The sequence below is a fragment of the Oculina patagonica genome, chromosome 6, assembly GCF_052425735.1.
Source record: "Oculina patagonica isolate OP01 chromosome 6, crgOcupat, whole genome shotgun sequence".
Classification (NCBI taxonomy): Eukaryota; Metazoa; Cnidaria; class Anthozoa; order Scleractinia; family Oculinidae; genus Oculina; species Oculina patagonica.
This window is the reverse complement of record NC_135763.1, coordinates 8,158,776-8,179,283: the sequence shown is the minus strand read 5'-3', so window position 1 is coordinate 8,179,283 and position 20,508 is coordinate 8,158,776. Positions and strand designations below refer to the sequence as shown.

Genomic DNA, 20,508 nt, shown 5'->3' with positions numbered 1-20,508 from the left:
ATCAAGGGAGCAATTTATTTAGGGTGGTACACGGAGCTGGCCGTCACTGTCATATTGCATGATACCATAAAAACATATTAAATTTTTCTTGAGGAGATGCCAGACCCCGACTCACCGCAGGCTTCATTTAAATGCCGGTTCAAAACTGGAAACGTTTGATCAAGGTCCCAGTGTTTGTTTGAGGTCCAGGTGTTCCCGTTTATGAACTTAAAACTTTATACCTTTAATATTGTTTTACTTGTTCCCATGTTGTGCATATATTGTTTCAGTTATTTTTATCATCAAAAAATCACGGGACCAAGAGGAAAACAAATGGGTGAAATGAATAAGAAAAACTACTCCTACCCAGTTTTGCTGCTACTTGTGGGCCAGTTTCATAACATTATCAGTAAATAGAGTGAAGGACTCTATACAGCATTCAAATGGTTTTCTTATTTTAAGAAACAGGAATACTGAATGCTGGCTGAAGCTGGATGTCTGAAGTGTTATTACCCATTAAAACACTTAGTTTTAAAAAGGTTTATTACCTGTATTGTAGTCAAGGAAGGTAAAACTGTATAAAACTCAAGGAGCTAAATTCATTGATCACCTGCACCATCTTGTTGACTTTAATTTTTCTGTATAAATTTTACATTATTTCATGTTTATAAAGCTTTATTCGGAATAAACAGTTGAGATACATTTTATGCCCATGGCGTGTATGATAGATTACAAGAATGAAAACAACAGTAAAGATCATTTCAATCCTTCGCAAACGGCAATAGCAACCTAGATGTATATATATGCAGAGCTCTCTATTAAATTATTCAAACATTGCAGACATTTTATCCTAACTATTCAATGTCGTTCTCATCATACCATGTATTCAAACGTATGTAGTCCATGAATCGCCGTTCCTCTTCGTTCTTCGAGGCTTCTTCGATTGGACAAGAAGTCAGCAGCTTCGTTGTAGGCATACAGCGCCAAAACCTCATCGAATGAAATAAATATTGAAGTATTTGCATACAAACATTGCCCTTTAGACCGACGTCAAACGGCTTTAAATTCTCATTATAAGAAACGATACCGCTAAATTGCAATGTCTCTTCGTTGCAGCTCTCTTGGGTTTCGCCACCGGGCAAACTAGACGAAGAATTTGTCGAAGAAATATCTTTTATAACCCTGTTAATTCTCAGTATACTTCTCTCTTGGAACACTCGAAGCTCGAAGCGACGATGCGCATATGACGTCACGGACCAACTCATGCGTAAATCCGCTTTTCAGTACAGTCGCTGGCTCACTGTAGACGTCCGAGTAATGGCGGACGGGTTTTCCACGATTTTCGACAAGCTATTTCAAGGCTTATATTGCTCGCAACGTTCTAAATTCTAGCGCGCTAGTTAAATATAGACTTATTGAACAAATTGACTTTAGAAAAAGACGAAAAGAAAAACAAAAATTTTGGTCATAGTAGCACTTTAAAACAAGGAATAATTTTCTTCAAGTTCCTCGGGCAAAGTAGATAACTAAAAATTCCAAGCTTGTTATAAAAATTGTACAGAGAAACCTTTCAAGTGCATGGATTACTTGGACCCGTAGGCAGTACTTAGCTTCAGTCCGTTTCTCTGAACCGTTCGGTTTTTAACCTTGTCATTTAGAGGCTCGGCACGAGAAACTAGGAGTCTGGTATTCCCTTATTATTCAAAAACTCTTATACATGTATACCCAAGAGCACATCGACAAACAAGTAGACCTACTTCTGTAGACCAGGATTAGTAAAACGAGAATTAAAAAAAAACAAAGAGTAAGGCAAATCTACTCTTTGTTTCTTTTTCCTGTTTCAAACTTTTCTCCTTGTCGGGGGGATCAGTTTACCGTTTTTTTCCTTTTATCTCTTGCATGTTACCAGATCCCCTCTATTATTCCTGTGGTGGCAAAGGTTTTTAGCTGTTTTTGAACGTATAGTTTATGATTAATTGTATAATTATCTCATCGTTAACAACTGGCCACCAATCTGGTTTCCGTTCACTTCGTTCTAAGCTATTCTACAGTCACAGCATTGCTTGAAACGACTCGGATAGCTGGTCACTACACATCGATCATGGACTTGTTAATGCTGTTGTCTTTCTTGAACTCAATCAGTATCGAAATTAGAGTTCTATAGTATTAAAGGACCCGCACTTACATGTAAATGATTTTCGTCTTATTTTAATAGTCGTATACAAATCTATAAAGAAAATTGTAATAAATCATCCGAGATGTTCAATGTGGTGTTTCACAGGGAACAGAAAAGACGCTTATAACATTATTTTCAAACGCTAAGAACAGTGAATCTTTTCGGATACGCTAGCTGGACTCTCGACATTCAGAAAATTTTAGGGAACGAAATAATGTTACCCGAATTTACGAGCCGCTGTTGCCTTTTGAAAATCGTAGCTGGCTTTTTTTCGTACCCAAACCGACATTTTTCTCTCTCCGAAAACAACGTATCACGAAAGTTTGAGCTAAAGAAATCTCCAGTTTTCCATCACTCTTTAATTCGAAAAATCGTAGGCGATTATACAAGGTCTTCCGAACCGATATTTACCAAAACGGTCTTTTGGTGCCCCTAACTTTTTTGGCCCTCTTATATTCTTATTGTATAGAAACAATCTACCCAACTGTCTATGTCACTCGCAAGCAAGAATGTATGCTGATGATGCCAGCATAACTTTTGCGAGTAAAAATGTCAAAGAAAGAAACGAATGCACAAACTCTGATCATGAAGAAATTCGATCATGGCTTGCAGCCAATAAACTGATATTAAATTTGACAAAAACGGATTTTTTATTTATTTATTGGATCTAGACAGAGGCTGTCTAATCTACCTAAGAGACTCGCAATTAAATTATTTCAATTCCCCGTTGAACAAGTATACACTACTATTGAAAAATTATTGATAATTATTTTGAGTGCTACGCAGCAAAACTCTTTTTTGTGACATTTAAAACATATGGTTTAGTTGCAACGTGATCATCTCACGGCTTAAATTAGCGTTTTTCAACAGGCCTTAGGATCATGGCAGGTGTCTTGCGCCAGTCATGCATTCAGTTGCCCCTTTTCAAATTTCCAGCACCTAAACAAAAGTCCTAGCGCGTGGCTCGTCCCTTGGAGAGCTAGGGTCTATTACGTGTTTATTTACACCCTGTCAACATTCCATCCTTGAAAAAATAAGGGTTGGCGCGTCTTTCTCAAAAGTCCAAGAGCTATTTCTTGAACTTCATTTTCTAGGTATTAAATACAGTAGGTCAAATAAGGTTGGAGTGTTGTGGCCGAAAACAAGCCCTTAGCTTGCGGTGCCCTTAGCCCTTCGTGTTTCGGACCGGTCCCACTCGTCCCAGTAGGCGTGGTTACAGAGTAAAATCCCTGACGCATGCGTAATCTCTGTAAACATCTGCAAATCTAAGATGGCGACTTTTTCTGTTTGACTGTCACTTCGAGGCACTGTTGTCGTATTTGCAACGTTCTATTCACCGTCCTGAGCTGGAAAATGCAGAATAGGACGACGTTACATCAGACTTTGCAACAGAGGGTTTATGGTGGCTTTCCACCAGGTGTCTTGTTGAAGAAAGCTCGAGGTATGAGGAACATTTTGTATCGGTGAAAGACCATTTGAAAGATCTGCTAATCTCTGTGCTACTGTACTTGTTTTCCCAACAGGATTTGACCATATGACCCATAATATCAGAAACGTTTATTTGTTTTGCCTTATTTTTTTTTTCAACGCATGAAATTTTTACCATTCCGAAATTTATTTTATATTTAATTTTGATCGATTTAATTTTAATGAATTTGAGTTTTGATCGGTATTTTGCTGCAAATGAAAGATCTGTTCCGTACTATGGATTGAGATTTTGTTTTTATTAATTACATCTTTAGATTTAACGAAATAACCAAGCTTACGGCTATAAAGTAAAACAACATTGAAGTTTGGAGAGAGAAAATCCAGCTTGAGAGTGTTCATGTACACTAACAAATGTATAATGATTTTCTTGGTTTAGGAAGTAAATATCTGGTCCAGTGCTTGCAGAAAGAAACTACTCTGACTGGACACGAGGGCTGTGTAAGTGTTCTGTGTCCATTCTTTTGTGTCTTGGAGAAAAAGTACTCCTCATCATTCAATCTTTAATCAGCATTCATGCAGTGTCTGGAAAATGAAAATAATAAAAAAAATGAAATAAATTCAATTACAGAGCTGTAACTAACATACAGACATCAGCAATATGTATCACAAGACCAAACTTTATAAATGCTAAAGTTACTAGAAAAATAACTTTCCATGACATAAGGGTTATTTCATGTTACATCCCCCATTATCATGCTCAAAATTTATGCCTTAAAGAAAACTGAAAAATCAATGGGGTAGAAGAAATGCTTACAAGTAGTAACTTTATGCTATTAAAGAAAAAACAGACTGAGTTAAGTGCCATCATGATGGGTCAGTAGGCTTCATAACACAGACTTCAAAATACCTATGTTTACAATGTACATTGACCAATAAATTTATATTACTTATATACTAGGTTAACAGTATTGCATGGAATGAAAATGGAGAATATCTCTTGTCTGGTGCTGATGACTGCCATCTTAATATCTACCGGCCTGTCAATGGAAAGGTAGTTGTGCATATATCTTATCACTCGAGTTTTAAGTCCCCACTGTATGATATATAAAGTGCATGTTTTTTCCATCGATTAATGCCTCAAATTATTGTGAAGTGTGGGCATATGTTAGGAATAACAAAGATCTATTCAACCCTCCAAGTTAAGACCATTTTAGTCGCCATGGCGACTAAAACTTTGGAGCTGGCGACTAAATTTGAACCAAGGTCGCCAGCCTGGCGACTAAAATTGAGAGGAATGATTGAAAGCATCAGCTTAATTTGGTGACTAAAATTTTTCACTGGCGACCAAAACTTGAGTAGTTGGTGGCCAAATGGCCACTTAGGAAAAAAGTAAACTTGGAGGGTTGCTATTACTTAGAGTACAGATGGAGAAAACAAGTTAAACAAGATGTTTACTGTTGTAACTCTTAGTCTGGACAAAGGAAAGCATTCCTAGTTAAGCCCACAACTAGTAGCATAGGCTGTACACTCCATCAGTAGGATAAGCTAAGGCCCATTAGCACCTGAGTTGTACATGGAGGTTGGGTGCCTAGGAACCGGGGGGGCTGAAGGACCACACACTGCCAGAAAGTTAGCCATGGCCACCACCAGGCAGGCTATGCTATTATATTATTAAAACTGACCAATCACAGTATGGGTACTATCTAATAAGAAACAAAATTTTAATATGCTACAGTTGTTTAATACATGTGTTAGCAAAATCCTAGATAGCAACCTTGTTTCCACACTGTATACTGTTATTCCAAGTCCTGCACTCAGCAGAGAAATTTGTTGCATTCGTGTTTCTAAAGTTACTTTAGCTTTGTCTCAGAAACTTGGGAAAAATTGTGTGTATTTTTACTGAAGATGGTATTTGTTTCGGGTATAAATAAGGTATAAACCAGTCAAATGAAGTACATTGTGCATTTCCCTTTTCAGTTATTGCACTCAATCAGATCTGGTCACAGAGCCAACATTTTCAGTGCCAAGTTTCTGCCTTGTTCTGGAGACAAATGGGTTGGTGTTGCATAAACAGTCATTGTTTTACATATATGTATAAACAATTATAATTTGAAAATGGTTAAAAGCACCCTGTATTAAAGGTTTATTTAATCCCGTCACTGTAATTGACTGAGTGCATAGTAGTTGTTAAGGCCTGGCCAAACGGAGACCCAAGTCAATGCAAGTTTTAAACTTGAGTCCACTTGCGTCTCTGTTTGGCCAGGACTTGCGTGCACTTGCGTTGACTTGCTATGACGTATGTTAACTTTGGTCGGGATCAAATTAATATTTGCACGCAAGTCAACCAAGTCTTGCCGTTTACTTCAAATACTGAATTGCAGCAGGTGCAGTAGCATTGAAATAGTTTTTTTGACAACTTGTGTGCACTTGCGAGTAAACTTGCGAGTCCGTTAAGCCAGCCAACGCAAGTCTGTAGGCAAGTTCAACTTACGATTACTTGCGTCCACTTGCATTAATTACCGTTTGGCCAGGGCTTTAGAAAGATTGTTAAATACTATTAAATAGTTCTGGTTTGACATCTTTCACAGTGCTTCTCTTATTCTGTAAAATTAATATGTCTGTTAGAACAGAGTATTATTAAAAGATATTTTTATCTTGAAAACAAGAAGAATGTTAATAGTTGTTCACTTTGTATACACCAACAGATAGTGTCCTGTGCTGGAGATGGCATGATTCATTTTACAGATCTTGACAGAGAGTCGACATTTGGACAGTTTCAATTTGACTGCCATGCAGGAACAACATATGAGGTACACTTGTCTACCTTGTATAAGATACTTATATGAGGTACACTATAAGACTGAAGGGTTGGTTTCTTAAGAAAAACGAGCATAGCCTATAGGTTTACATGTGTATTTCCTTGTAGATTTAGCTCCAAAAGAATGACAAAAATCATGATGTAATTCCTTCAAGCTTGCTTACTACAAGTCTCTAATTGATGCTGGGTTTTATGTTTGTATGTCAAATTATTATAATTATGCATTTTTCAGAATACCGTAAATTCCGTGTATAAGCCGCACCCCCGATTTGGAAGCTCAAATTTCGAAGAAAAAAAAGAGACAAAAAAGTTTGAAGTTCGAGTGAAGTTCTATTGGTCAACAAACAATGACAAACAAGCACGGTTTCAAAACACTGACACGGCAGTTGTTGCAATGTTTAATATGAATTAAGTCTTACGAAAGCAAAATTTCAGTTGTCATACCTTCTTTTTGGTTTGAATTCACAATATCTTAAACTAGAGATGCTCTCTTGATATCATTTTTTCAAGAAATTCATGTCTAAACACTCGATCAGCTGTGAAATTGTACGTGAATGAATGCTTAGTAACCAAGCTTGAAATGTGGAGAGGAGTCTGGGCATCACAAAACAAACATTGTGACACTTTCTTTTGGTTCGGCCCTTGTAAGAAACCACGTTTTCAAGATTCTTGAAGACTGCTACCCCCAGGGGGCGTACTCCGGCTTGTAAATGACGGGGATGATCGAATGGAGGCAAAACTCAGGACCCAAAAAAATCCCTAAGTCTTCTGACATTACCCCAAAAATCCCTGGACCAAAAATAACCCCCAAAAAACCCCTTGTCAAATTACCCCTAAATTGCCAGGAGGGGCAATAATATAACACAAAGAAAAACCATAAAAAATTGAACGCTCGTGTTTGTTTATTCATCACACCATAAATACGCCAAGGCAGTTTAGTTCGTTTTTAATCCCAAAAAAAATCCCCTATTTAAATCGAGTAACCCAAAAAAAAAATTGCCAAATTTTCCAACCCAAAAAAATCCCAGAATAAAAAATTTCAACCCAAAAAAAATCCTTCAATCATCCCTGTCATTTACAAGCTGGAGTACCCCCCCTGGGCTGCTACCCGCAACAGTATAAAAACTTCATGCAGAATAGGAGTTTGATAATCCACAAGATTCATTTGCTGTGAAGGTCAATAAAAAAGCGAAGTGGTCGGGCATTTTTTGTCTTGTGATTACTTGCGGTTAAAGACAAGCGTTGAAGTGACCAGCAGGCATCGCTGCAATCAGCTTTGCAGGGGAAAGAAAAGGCAGTGAGCGACAACAAAGTTTTCAGGTTGTTATATGTTTATTCATTGATGTCTTGAAATTTTTTATGAATATTAATTAGGCCTTTGGGAACTCCAACTAGAGATGTTCCCGTATATAAGCCACACCCCCGATTTTTGACTAAAATTTTGAGGAAAAAGGTGCGGCTTATACACAGAATTTTATGGTATTTGTACAATTCCTTCTAAATATAATCCCAAAAATTTTTGAAATTTTAAAATTCCTTTTGATAATAAGCTCCTAATTTTACACGTATGTTACCCTCATTAAATACATGTAAACTCCTAGTTTTTTATTACTACAGTCGAAGCTCTCGTAAGCAGACACCCTCGGGACGCGAAAAAAGTGTCCGTACTGGAGCTGGCCGCTTACGAGAATGGTTCTCGTAAGCGGCCACTAGAGGTGTAGGGGAAAGATGGCTGCTTACGGGAGCTTGCCCAGCTAACAATAACCAGACAAACGTGGATGACGACAAAACAAGCACTAAAATGTGGTCCTGTAATTACTGTAAAATCATTGTCACAAACGGCGACGTGAATTTGATTGATAATAACAGGATACAGAGGTTGTAAGTAGGATTTTCTTTCGGGTGTCTGCTTACGGGAGCTTAAAAACAAAGAAAAAGTCTAAGTCGTAATCTCTGAAAGTGTCCGCGGCCGGTTACGGGAATGTCCGCTTACGAGGAATGTAAAAATACAGAGTTTGTATGGGAGTTAAAACGGGGTTTTAAACAAGATGGCCGTAAGTAGAGCTGTCCGCTTACGAGAGTGTCCGTTAAGAGAGCTTCGACTGTATTATTTATTTTAGCCATATTTGCCTACTGCCTTAGCAGCAAAGTATCAGGTCATATCCCATGTAATCATGCAGTTATTATTTGTTTCAGGTCATAACAACCCCTGGAGATCCAAATACATTCTTAAGTTGTGGTGAGGATGGTACAGTGAGACTCTTTGACCTCAGAACAAAAACAAAGTGTTTGTGTCGAGATTGCAAAGAGGTACATGATTCAGTGCGCTATAGTGTAGTTTTGTCAGCTAATCAATGCGCATACACTGTACTTGTTTTAAGCTACATTTTAAACCCTGATGTAATAAAAAAAACTCCAATTTAACAAAGCTTGTTTATAAAATAATGGACAGATTATGTGGAGTTGAGCACAGGATGGTCAATAGTCCTCACAAAGCATGCACATCAATGCATTTGAGAAATACTGTAGAAAATGGTGCCCACATTCATATATATACAGTTTAGCCTGATGCGACCACAAGAAAATTTGCAGCAAATTCAGAATTTTATGTACAATGTAAACCCTAGCCGCAAGCAAGGATTTACATAAGTGCAACTGTATTTTGGAATTCTCCCAAACTTTGCTGAGTGGCTGCATCAGCCTTAGGGTTAGGGTAGCAGTCACCTTCTACATTTTCTTAAATCATATAATAAAGCTATTGAAATGCAATGATATGTCATAAGGTCTGTGTTTACGCATTCTCATGTAAAAAGACTACACAACTAATCAGAATGCATGTTATATAATCACAATTAATTTTTATAAACTTGATTATTAGGGACATTCAGAGCTGATCTCTCCTTTCGTCTTTGTTTTTCTTCACACAGGATATTCTAATTGACTGTGGTAAAGCAGTCACATCCATAAACCTGAACCCCATTACACCATACCACCTTGGCGTCGGCTGTGAGGACAGCACTGTCCGTGTGTTTGACAGACGAGCGCTGAGCAGTAGCAGTTCAAACAAGATGAATGGCATGTTCTGTCAGTTTAGACCAGACTCACTCAATGGTAGAACGTGTAGAGTAACATCACTCAATTACAGGTGCGAGTCTGCTTATCAATAATTATTCTGGTTTAGATTACATTAAATTCTCAGTAGCTCAGTGGTTAGAGCGTCCGACTAGTGTACGGATGTGGAAGGTCATGGGTTCAAAACTCATCTGTGAACTTAGAATTGTTCTTCTCTCCACGAGTCAATATCATTTATTTACTCTGAGAGTATTATGTGACTGCATGATGCAGTAAAATACGTGTGTTCATTGACATAATCTGATTGCGCGATGCAGTCGTTGTGCTTCATAGCCCACAAATGACCACTGCTCACCATCAGTAGCTCAGTGGTTAGAGCATCTGACTAGTGTACAGAAGGTTGTGGGTTCAAATTCCATCTGTGAACCCACAATTTTTTTCTGAGTTCTTCTCTTCACACGTCATTAAGATTACAGTAGACCTTGTTAATATTGATGAAATTTTCTGTTGGGATAAGCCATTCCAATTGTTTCCCTTCTGTAACAACAGGTTTTTTTCCATACAAATGGGAAACGCCCTACACGTACATGTGCATATCATACACTGTTTTTTGTTACAATAATAATGCACTGTCAGGCAGGTGACCAGGTTCATTTTTTCACCAAATTCTCACAACTAAGTGAACTAACATTAAGGAAATGTATGGCTATTAGTAAGGAGAGTTAATATTTTGAGCTTAGATTTTGTCTTCTTTCTTTCCAGCCGTGATGGTAGTGAGCTACTTGTGAGCTACTGCGCGGATTACGTCTACCTCTTCACGCTACGAGGCACGAAACAACCTCGCTCTTACCGCGACGATGGCTCGGAGAACGGATACTCTAACGGCAGTAACGGTCATCGTAATGTACCACCATTGAAGCGACTGCGCCTGCGAGGAGACTGGTCGGACACAGGCCCTAACGCCAGGCCCGAGAGTGAGCACCCCTCCCCTGAAAGTTCTCTCATGCAGCGCATGTCTGATATGTTTGCGCGCTGGCTCGAAGAATCGTTTCGCGCTGGTCAGCGTCACAGAGCGCGGACGTCATCCTCGCGGTCTACGACGTCATCTTCGTCTGTGTCGTCTTCCTCGCCGCCACCGTCTTTTATTTCGGGAAGCTCGTCAGAGTCGAGTGGTGCTTCGGGGGTATTCGGAGAGGAACCGAGGAGGCGTCGGAGTCGCGAGCGAACCTCCGAGGGGTCCCAAAGTCGAAGAGGATTGAGGATAAGGTCGTCAGGTGACGAGTCTATGGAAACGGACTCGGATCCGGCGCCGAACCGTGAAAATAGCAATAGAAGTGGTCAGGGTGTGTCTAGTACAACGTCTGTCGAGCTTATTCCACATTCCGAAGGGGAAAATGACAATGCTTCTCGAACTGCTGAAGAATGTACGAGTGAAACATCCTCTAGCAGTACAACTATTTATACAACAGCATCAGAGAATGATACAGGGTCAGGAGAACAGAGCTCCGAAACCTTAACTGAAACACCATCACTTACGAGGGCAAACGAAAATAGACACATAGGTGATCGGTTGAGCCGAAGTGATACCGATGTTGTGTCGAGAAAAGAACGAACATCTGAGCAAACGGACTCGTGTAATTTGAGGGACTCGCTTTCAACTTCTGCCATTACAACGCATAGTAGACTGCCAAAGAAATCAAAAAGTGTAAAAAGGACAGAACCAGTTGAAAATTTAGCCGCTGCAAGCTGTAGTGACGCTGAAGAACTCCCAAGCAGAGAAACGAGTTCTTCTTCAGAGGTCGCACGAGAAACCACCGGCCCGAGTCGCACGCGCGCTGAACCCACGCCACGCGAGGAACTGCGAGACTCAAGGAACTTAGGTGACGAGAGCGCTGAGCTTCAGGATCAAACCTCAGCAGCCACACGAATTCAGCGAGTTTATAGACTTCATAAGAAGGCCAAGTCAAGTATGGATTATGAGGAACAGGAGATCTGGATTCCAGAAATGACACGAGTCTACAAGGGCCACCGCAACGCACGAACAATGGTAAGTGTTGGTAAGTTGCGTCTTGTCAGTTGAGCCCTCCGTCGCATTGCTGTCGAAGGAAAATGTTTCTTTTGATGGGGTTGAGGGTAGGGAGTGAGAAGGAAGCGTGACAGGGGAAAATGTAGATTGCCGTTACGTGACGAACCCAAAGCTCGTCGCGGTGTTTTATATGCGGCGATGTGACGGGTTTTAGAAAATACCGTTAAATTCCGTACCGTAAAATACCGTTTCCTCCCCTCCCTCCCCACTCTGCCACAAAATAAGCCTCGCATAATTATCTCAAACGCAAAAATCCTTTTCGATAATTTACAGTTGCCTTGTACTTTATGTCGGTACTGTATGCTCAGTCTATTGTGATGGTCGTTTGACGACTGTCTTACTTGTTCTGGGTTTCATATCGTTCTGTTTGAGCTGTTTTCAATTTGGTGTCGAAAAACCAAAACTAATAAGTCACTCTGGCCAATCACAAAGGACGGAAGCAATCCAGTGAACCTATCAAGACTTGAAGCAAATACACGTAGCCGGCGGAAAAAACGTGTGCGAGCGAGTCGAGTTTGGTATTTGTTTTACTCCTTTTTACCGAATGGTAATGAGGTGTAGTGATGATTCGCGAACTTGAAGTGACGTGTTTCCGTCACTCCATTCTGATATTAAACCGCAATTAATTCATGCATTAACGTGCTGACAGAAAGGTTGTTTAAAACGCCATTCAGCACATGTCAATCAAAAACAAATTATCCTATAACCTCATTCCCAGGGTCTCTCTCTTTCAGGGAACAAGGTTGAATTTTTACAAAACAAATCGAAAGAGGATCAATTACACTTATCCTCTGGTGATAAAAGAGAATAGAATTCGCTCTACGAAGCCGTAGAGCATACTCTATCAATGACCCATTCACCTAAGAAAACATTCAAACGCAAATGAAGTGAGATTGTGACATAACTGATAGCAGCTATAAGCTACATGCAGTTACCGCGTCTTTATTGTAAACACAACATTCATGCTGCACGATTTTGTTTCGCGTCACATTATCTTCGTGTCACGTCATCCGTTTTTCATCTTTTTGAGTCGTGCAGAAACGCGCATCTTTCTCAAGTTTTATTCGCTGCTCAAAATAACGCTATACGTGCTGACAGAAAAGTAAACATATCCACAAAACAAATTTACCTAATGCTAAATGGATCAAAGGTTACACTTTTGTGATGAAATAGAATTCGCGCTACGAAGCCTGAGAGCACGAACCATCAATGACACAATTCCCATGGAAAAATAAAACATTCAAAGGCACATTATTGAACGCTTATTTGAAGAAAAAAAAACTATCAATGACCCATTCACGCAAGAAAACATTGAAAGGCAAATTAAGTGAAATTGTGACATTACTGATAGCAGCTGTGAGTTACACGTAGTTACGGTTAAAAAATTATTACGCTCGCCATGTGACGTGTTGTAGTTAACACCACATCCACAGCTTGAATCCACAGCACGTTTCTGTTTCGCGTGACGTCACCTCGTGTCACGTCATCTGTTTTTCATCTTTTTGAGTCGAGCAGAAACACGGAGTGCTCGGGCGTATCTTTCTCTCGAATTTTATCCGCTGCTCAAAAATAACGCGATACGTGCTGACAGAAAAGTATAGATATTCACAAAACAAATTTACTTAACGCTAAAAAGGATCAAAGGTAATACACTAACCGGTAAATATTTTTGTGGTGAAAACTGAATAGAGCTACGAAACCTGAGAGCACGAACTATCAATGACGCAACTCATGTGGAAAAATAAAACATTCAAACGCAAATAAAATGAGATTGAATTACTTTATTGGACACTTATTTAGAAAAAAATGCGAAGGTCGGCACTTCATCGAATTACCAAATTACCATGAGGTTGCTCGAAGAGCCTTTGATTACCTCATGGTATCATGAGGTATAGTGGGGGTTTGGATGTCACTCCATTCCCGTTAAACAATTAATGTTATGCATTAAATCCGCATTAAAAGTGAATTAAACATGTTTACCCCTGTCTCCCCTGCTAGGTTTTGATTTGTCCACAAAGTCGGGCCATTGTCTCTTGTTGATATATGTGGGGGAGAGGGTTGGAACAAAGGCGGCAGTACATGTTTACAACAGGAGCTGAAATGGCGTCTGTCGTGTGGAGTCCGACGCTAAAATTTTGTTCCTTTCGCTACACCTTTGTTCAAAATACACTTTTGAAGACCTCACAAACGATCAGAAAATGTGCTCAAGAATGCTCAAGTGAACAAATGGGTTTTAAAGTCTTAAAAGTGGCGATGTATTTATCACGGCCATCAAGATGTGTTTGGACGACGAGGTATCGATCAGGCGGAGCAAGAATGCACTACAGTCTGCACTACACGAACTATTCGGAATGAACGCTTCATGGTCTGGGCCAAAAAAGTAAGCCACCCACCTTCTACTATATTGGATTTTGAAGTTTGTAAAAAACTCACAGGACGTATGATTTTTAAATTAAATGCGCTTTTGATATTTCGTAATTCGCTCGGAAGCTGTTCGAAAAATGTCACAAACAGATTTGGTGTCGTGGATTTCATCGATCAGAAGAGGGCTATTTGGAGGTTTTTTATTTTCTCAAATTTATGAAATTAATGTCCTACACTTCAATTTTTTCCTGGATTGTCCGGCGGTTTTTTCTCGGGCAGCTATAAATAAACAAATAATTCCCAGACAGATGCGTAAATCTCTTCACTTAAAAAAGTCAATATTCCCGAACTTAAGATTGAAATATGAAAGAAACTTGAATTAAACTTTGCTTAGAATTTAATTTCATTCAAGAAGAAGCAAGAAATGCATTCCAAAGCTTCCAGATATCGAAAATTTCGAAGGCATACAAATTTGCATGCGTAATTAAGTTAGGTCTGGGTTATAAGACAACACGAAAATGGATTTAGTGTCGTGGATTTCAATTCATCGATCAGAAGAGGGCTATTTGGAGGTTTTTTTCGTTTCTCAAATTTATAAAATTAATTTCTTACACTTCAATTTTCTCCTGGATTGTCCGGCAGTTTTTTCTCGGGCAACCGGGCCTTTAATTTTCCTAAAAACTTGTTGCCCGAATGCAACTTGCTGCGTCTCAGACGACCAAACAATTCAACGTGACATTTGACACGTCACGCATTGTGCGTGATAAATTATATTCTCGGAAAGGGATAAAAGCGAAAGTGATAACAAAGCATTTCTGTGTTCGTTATAATAAAAAAAAGTTCCATATTTGGCCACAAACTTGCCGGAACAGGCTTTTACCTTTAAAAACCTCAAATGTTTTGGGTGTTATGTGTCGAGAGTGGATTTAACTGCAGTGTGGCAAATCTTTGTAAAAGTTTCCTCTTTGTCTCCTTATTTATTTTCCGAGTGCTCTCATCAACAATTTTTAAAAACCTCAAATGTTTTGGGTGTTATGTGTCGAGAGTGGATTTAACTGCAGTGTGGCAAATCTTTGTAAAAGTTTCCTCTTTGTCTCCTTATTTATTTTCCGAGTGCTCTCATCAACAATTTTTAAAAACCTCAAATGTTTTGGATGTTATGTGTCGAGAGTGGATTTAACTGCAGTGTGGCAAATCTTTGTAAAAGTTTCCTCTTTGTTTCCTAATTTATTTTCCGAGTTTAGTGGCTCGTAGCCACTTTGATTTACTGTGCGGTGCCGTGCCTCTCTAGCCAAAGAACTAAAAGAGGTGGTCAAACATTAACCGCACGGTTACAAAACTGATTAAGTTTCTTGTTCTTACTTGGAAAAGAGGCAAAGGTTCATAGAATAATAAACAGATACCATGAGGTGGCTCGAAGGAAACTTCGACATGCAGTTATTGGATGACAAAGAAGCGCGAGTTTTTTTAAGCAATCACTAGGTAAAGTTATGCAAAACCAAAGCAAACGTGAATTACTGGTACTTTTGACACTCAAGTGAAACAGCTATATGAAAGTTTTACTTCGGGGTACTCCTGTATCGGAATGAGAGGCGGCTGTATTCGCAGGCTAGTATCAACCCAGAATGTTTCTAACGCAAAATCTCTATCTAATAATTATATTAAACCCAGTTTGAACTTAAATGTACCTCTCTGCAGATCAAGGAAGCTAATTTTTGGGGCGAAGAGTATGTTCTCAGCGGCAGTGACTGTGGGCGCATCTTTATTTGGGATAAGTACAGCGCTGAACTGGTGATGATTCTTCAGGGGGACAAGCACGTGGTCAACTGTGTCCAGCCACACCCATTTGACCCCAGTAAGTCTACTCTCTGTCGTTGTTCGAAAGCCTTATTCGAAAAACGGACAATACGATGAAAATGCCTTAGAATCCTCGCAAAGGTAACCCTTCAAAGATTTAGATATCTAAAGAGACAGTTTTTTGGTAATTTTGATGAAAACGACTAATTTTTCCGTCCGAGTAAATCAAAGCTAAAGTTAATGAAATCCAAACCAATTCTCTACCCGATTTAAGGCCTGGCAAAACGAGGAAACATTGCATAATTGTTTCCTCGTTTTGCCATGGTTCCATGCCGCGCGGAAACATGGAATGTTTCTGCGGTGTAGCAGAAGTAAATTTTGCTTCTTTGAAACAAAAATTGACGCTGGAAACAATGCTTCCATTGTGGCAAAACTGGGAAACATTGGGGAAACATGCGCGCGCTGTGAATGTTTCTGGAAACATGTTTCTTCGTTTTGCCAGGCCTTTAGAGATACTTGTTTAACATTAATGCCGTTTGCTCTTTCATCATTAGTAGTTTGCGACGTTTGTTGAAGCACGGATGTTTTTGCAGTGTTTGTCAGTGTGAGTTTATTTGACTTTAGTCGTTTGTTATGTTAACAGTTCTGGCATCAAGTGGCATAGACTATGATATTAAACTGTGGACGCCTTCTGCTAAGGAACCCATGGAACCCAAGGATAAAGACGAGGTTGGTTTGTTACAGATTGCACAGAAGGAAAAGATTTCAGTGGTAGATCTGTGCGCGAGTTGTGGCGTAGAAAATTCGTAAACTTAACAAAATCACAACCTCGTTCCCAGGGTGTCTTCTTGCCGTCCGCCTCGTTCGAGAGAGTAGTCGGGAAGAAGAGAGATCCGGGAACGAGGTTGACTAAATCGCTTTTCTAACTGAAGTAATACTTGAGCTCGTAATCTAGTTGTCAATTAAGAGTTTGATATTCTTTTTTTTTTTCACCATTTGGTTTTTATATCATTAATACTCTATCTTGATTGATTTCGACTTCAGTTGACCCCAAGTTTTTTGTTCTAATAAGTGATTTTAGAAATGCAGTTTACATATAATTTGTTTATTGTTTTCTTTGTTGTTTTCTTTGAAGATAATCGGTCGTAACGAGAAAATGCTGGAGGAGAGTAGAGACACGATAACAGTGCCAGCGTCGTTCATGATACGCATGCTGGCTTCCTTAAATCACGCGAGATTTGGTACGTAGTCAAACAATTTTCAATAATGGTGGTAATTTCGATTGCTTACCCTGTTGCTTCTGCTCGTTGCCTCGTAGCGTGGGTTTTGGCACTAGACAACGAATCAGTATACATGTAGTATTACATTCTCAGTTTAAGTTTAATGGCCCTCTCTCTCCCGACCATGTGCCGATAGTACACTATACTCTTATTAAAAAACCCCGATTGAAACCTACCTTAAGGCAGTTAATTCTGCCCCAACAAGTTCATTATAAAGCAATGATTTTAGTATTTGAGTTTAAAGCAAAGTTTTAGATTGAGGTTAGTGAGCATTACCGGTTTGCTTGGGTTAAAGCGTGTTAGTATAAACCTCATTGGCAATCATTTTTTCAACAAAATCTTTAGGTTACAAAATATTACAATATAAATAGTTGCGTTCATTTGAATGCGTGTGTTGAAGAGTACTGTTTCTTCTCTCTGATCAGGTCAACAAAATCAAGATGAAGATACCGACTCTGATTCCAGTGATGACTAAAAGGCGTCACACGCTTGTCACGTAAATGTCACGCAACTCAACTGGAAGTCAGTTGATTTGCTTGCCTCAAGGGTGTTTCTTGTTCTCCAGGTCTACATTGTAAATTATAATTGGGTAGTGCCAGTAATTGTTATGATAAACAGGTTTTTTGTTTTTTCACTGGGATATTTTTTAGTCCAGTTTTTGCCTTTGTCTCAAAACAATTCTTGATACAAAACCTTTCCTATGAAAATAAGTTTTACTCCGATGTTCATTCATCGTACAGTATAACAGGTTTTTACCCGGAATTCCTTTTGAAACAGAGGCAAAATGCAACTTGTAAATGTCTTCTCATTCTAGTAAACTTCCCATTTTAATGGTAAAATATTGATATTGACGTTTGACATATACTCTGCGAACGCAGACGTATTTCCGGCTGTCGTTTCTCTCCGCCGAAAAACGACAGAGAAACGAAAGCCGGAAATACGTCTGCGTTCGCAGGCTACTTGACATATTGATCAACTTGGTTATGCCCTAAACGTTTTGGTGCCAAAAAAGCTTAAAAAGCTGTTTTGCTTTTCACTGTGACCCTTTCATCTGCAGTGCAGTGTCAATAAATACCTTAAGAGATTTAATGAGCTAAGTTAAAGGCCCTAGTCAGCCACGCCTTCGTTTTTGTTTACATGCAAGAGTTTCAGTATCATATTTTACGCGGAGCTTGTCTAAACGAAAGAGTTCACTGTGAAACTGTTTAGGGTAAATAGACTGACTTTCATTAACACAAGTTACAGCAATGTTATACGATTTCGCTTCACCATACAATTTTTGTAATTTTGATGGCCTCGAAAATGGCGGAGGCTGACTAGGGTCCTTTAAGATATTTTATTTTTCTGATGTACAAAGTTCCTTACAAATTGAAGGAAACCTCAAAATAAAAGTTTTCTATGTAAGAAAAATAACAGAGAAGTAATCATAAACCCGAAAATAAACAAGGATGGTTTTTTTACTGTGGAAGATTAAGACTCAGGGCTCGAGACTAACGGTAGCCAACTAGCCAAAGGCTACTAAAATTTAGGTTTTGGCTACCAGGTTTAGCATTTCTACTAGCCATTTGGCTAGTGAAAAATTCGGAAAAGTCAACTGTTTTTGATAGAAATCAATACACCTGACTAGTGAAAGATTACTTTTGGCTAGTAAGATCTGACATGTCACTGGCCAGTAAACCAGTGAGTTAAAAAATTAGTCTCGAGCCCTGACGGATTACGAAAGACAAACTTGAAGTTATTGTTAAATGAAGCCTGGTCACCGAGAACGTTTGCTATGGATATCAAGGGTACGTTATATTAGGAAACGGGAGTTTCATGGTTTATCTATTCGAGTCGGAAACAAACAGTTTACGAAAAACAACCGAAAAATTGTTCGGGTTATCACCGGGAGTCGGAGACATTGAGCGGTGTCGACGGAATAAATTGAAGCTATATATGTATCAAAAATCAGTTAATTTAGTAAGGAACTAAGACGGGTAGGAAATTGTACAAATTATTAAGAATGTGTAAATATTGTAAATATTAATGTTGTTAAAGAGATATCGTAGTTGTCCTGTATTGTTATATACTAGCCCCCTTTTTTAGAAAAAAAGAGAAAGACTCTGACTCGACATACTGTATTGTAAGACTGTGCAGTCTACTCCACATGCACACACGAGCTTTGCCAGACGGAAACTGGCACATTAGTTAAAACGTGTACTTGTGAATATTCGTTATATTCATTTCAGTTTTCCAGCCTTGCCTTCACGTTGCTATCCAGGCCTCACGCGGACCGCGTGAAGGCGAGGTTGGCAGTATACGAGAGGCGGTGGAACAATCTAGAGATTTTAATTGCCTGCTCTGGTGTTGTTTGTTTGGAGAGGAAGATGTACTGAGTCGGTTTATTTGATCTTTGAACACCTTCAGTCCATATTTCAAGACTTGAGTTTCTGGCTTAACATAAACCGATTTAAATTACTTTAAGGCAGCAGAAACACCTTTTTGCCCTATATAAACAGTTACTTGCCAGAATGTTAACAAATGTAAGAAGAAAACGTACAGGAGTTTATCAGCAGACGGGTTTTGTGTTTGTCACGGCTTGTTGACTTTCTCGTGTTTATTTCTCTAAAACAGAAGCATCTGAAATAAAGGTGATCAGTGTTGAGGGTTACCACCAGGAATGGCTGTAATAAAAACGTTTTAGTTTTCTGTCTGAGTTTTACTGGCCTTGAAATTGGTTTTCGGTCCTCGAAAGTCCTTGACTTTTTTATTGAACGTCAAAAGGCTTCAAGGCAATAAGAAGACCGCAAAAATAACCGTTTTTTTAGTTCTTCAGCAAGCACATCAACCGTCGATTTGGGGTAAATTTCATAAAAAAAGTCCTTGAAATTTCCAAGAAGGGTCCTGAAAAGTCCTTGAAGTTTTGGCCTGAAAACTGGTACGAACCCTGTTGTTGGTGTTTAGCAAAGGTATTTTTGCGCTGAATTTGAGCCTAACATCAATTCGCTTCCCTCCCCCACGTGCACTCCGCCTTCCTTCCTTTACAGTTAAACCCTGAAAATAAGCCAAAGAGCTTATATCTATACGTTCATTTGAATACCGAAGGGACTGAAGAGCTTCGTTTGCAGACTCGTACCCAGTTGCTATTCAGGCGTTTTGGGGGTGAGAGGAGTTTGACGCATTACGCAGACAACTGAAAGATCTTGGGAAGAAAATTGCAACTGAGCATCAACCGGTTTACACAAGTGCTAAGATCGGCGACAAGCTGAAGTTACAAGAGGAGAAGCCTGCTTTGGTGAACAATCCGTGCGTTGTTTTTTCCTTCCAAGTGTGATCAGTGTGATGCTGATTATGTTGGTTATACCACACGACATCTACATCAACTCATAGAGGAGCATAAAACCTCTGTTATTGGTAAGCACATTAAAGAAATCCACGGTGTCGCGAATTCTGACCTAACAAAGATATTTTCCGTGTTGAAGAAATGCCAAGGAAAACTGGATTGTTTAGTCATTAACGAAATGCTGCT

At 39.2% G+C, this 20,508-nt stretch overlaps 1 protein-coding gene and 1 long non-coding RNA gene across 2 annotated transcripts; both read left to right on the top strand.

The window, feature by feature from the left end:
* Positions 1-3,383: 3,383 nt before the first annotated feature.
* Positions 3,384-17,631, top strand: LOC144658468 (DDB1- and CUL4-associated factor 6-like). The gene is made up of 12 exons (XM_078518875.1): positions 3,384-3,596; positions 4,020-4,081; positions 4,542-4,634; positions 5,561-5,638; positions 6,289-6,393; positions 8,598-8,711; positions 9,329-9,546; positions 10,236-11,520; positions 15,622-15,778; positions 16,364-16,449; positions 16,856-16,961; positions 17,426-17,631. Exons 1-12 carry the CDS (start codon positions 3,509-3,511, stop codon positions 17,473-17,475), a joined length of 2,442 nt encoding a protein of 813 aa, XP_078375001.1. The 5' UTR covers positions 3,384-3,508; the 3' UTR covers positions 17,476-17,631.
* Positions 17,632-17,755: 124 nt separating this feature from the next.
* On the top strand, positions 17,756-19,688 carry LOC144658516 (uncharacterized). Its single transcript, XR_013571734.1, has 2 exons — positions 17,756-18,462; positions 18,698-19,688. It is a non-coding gene; the product is annotated as an uncharacterized LOC144658516 (long non-coding RNA).
* Positions 19,689-20,508: the final 820 nt, after the last annotated feature.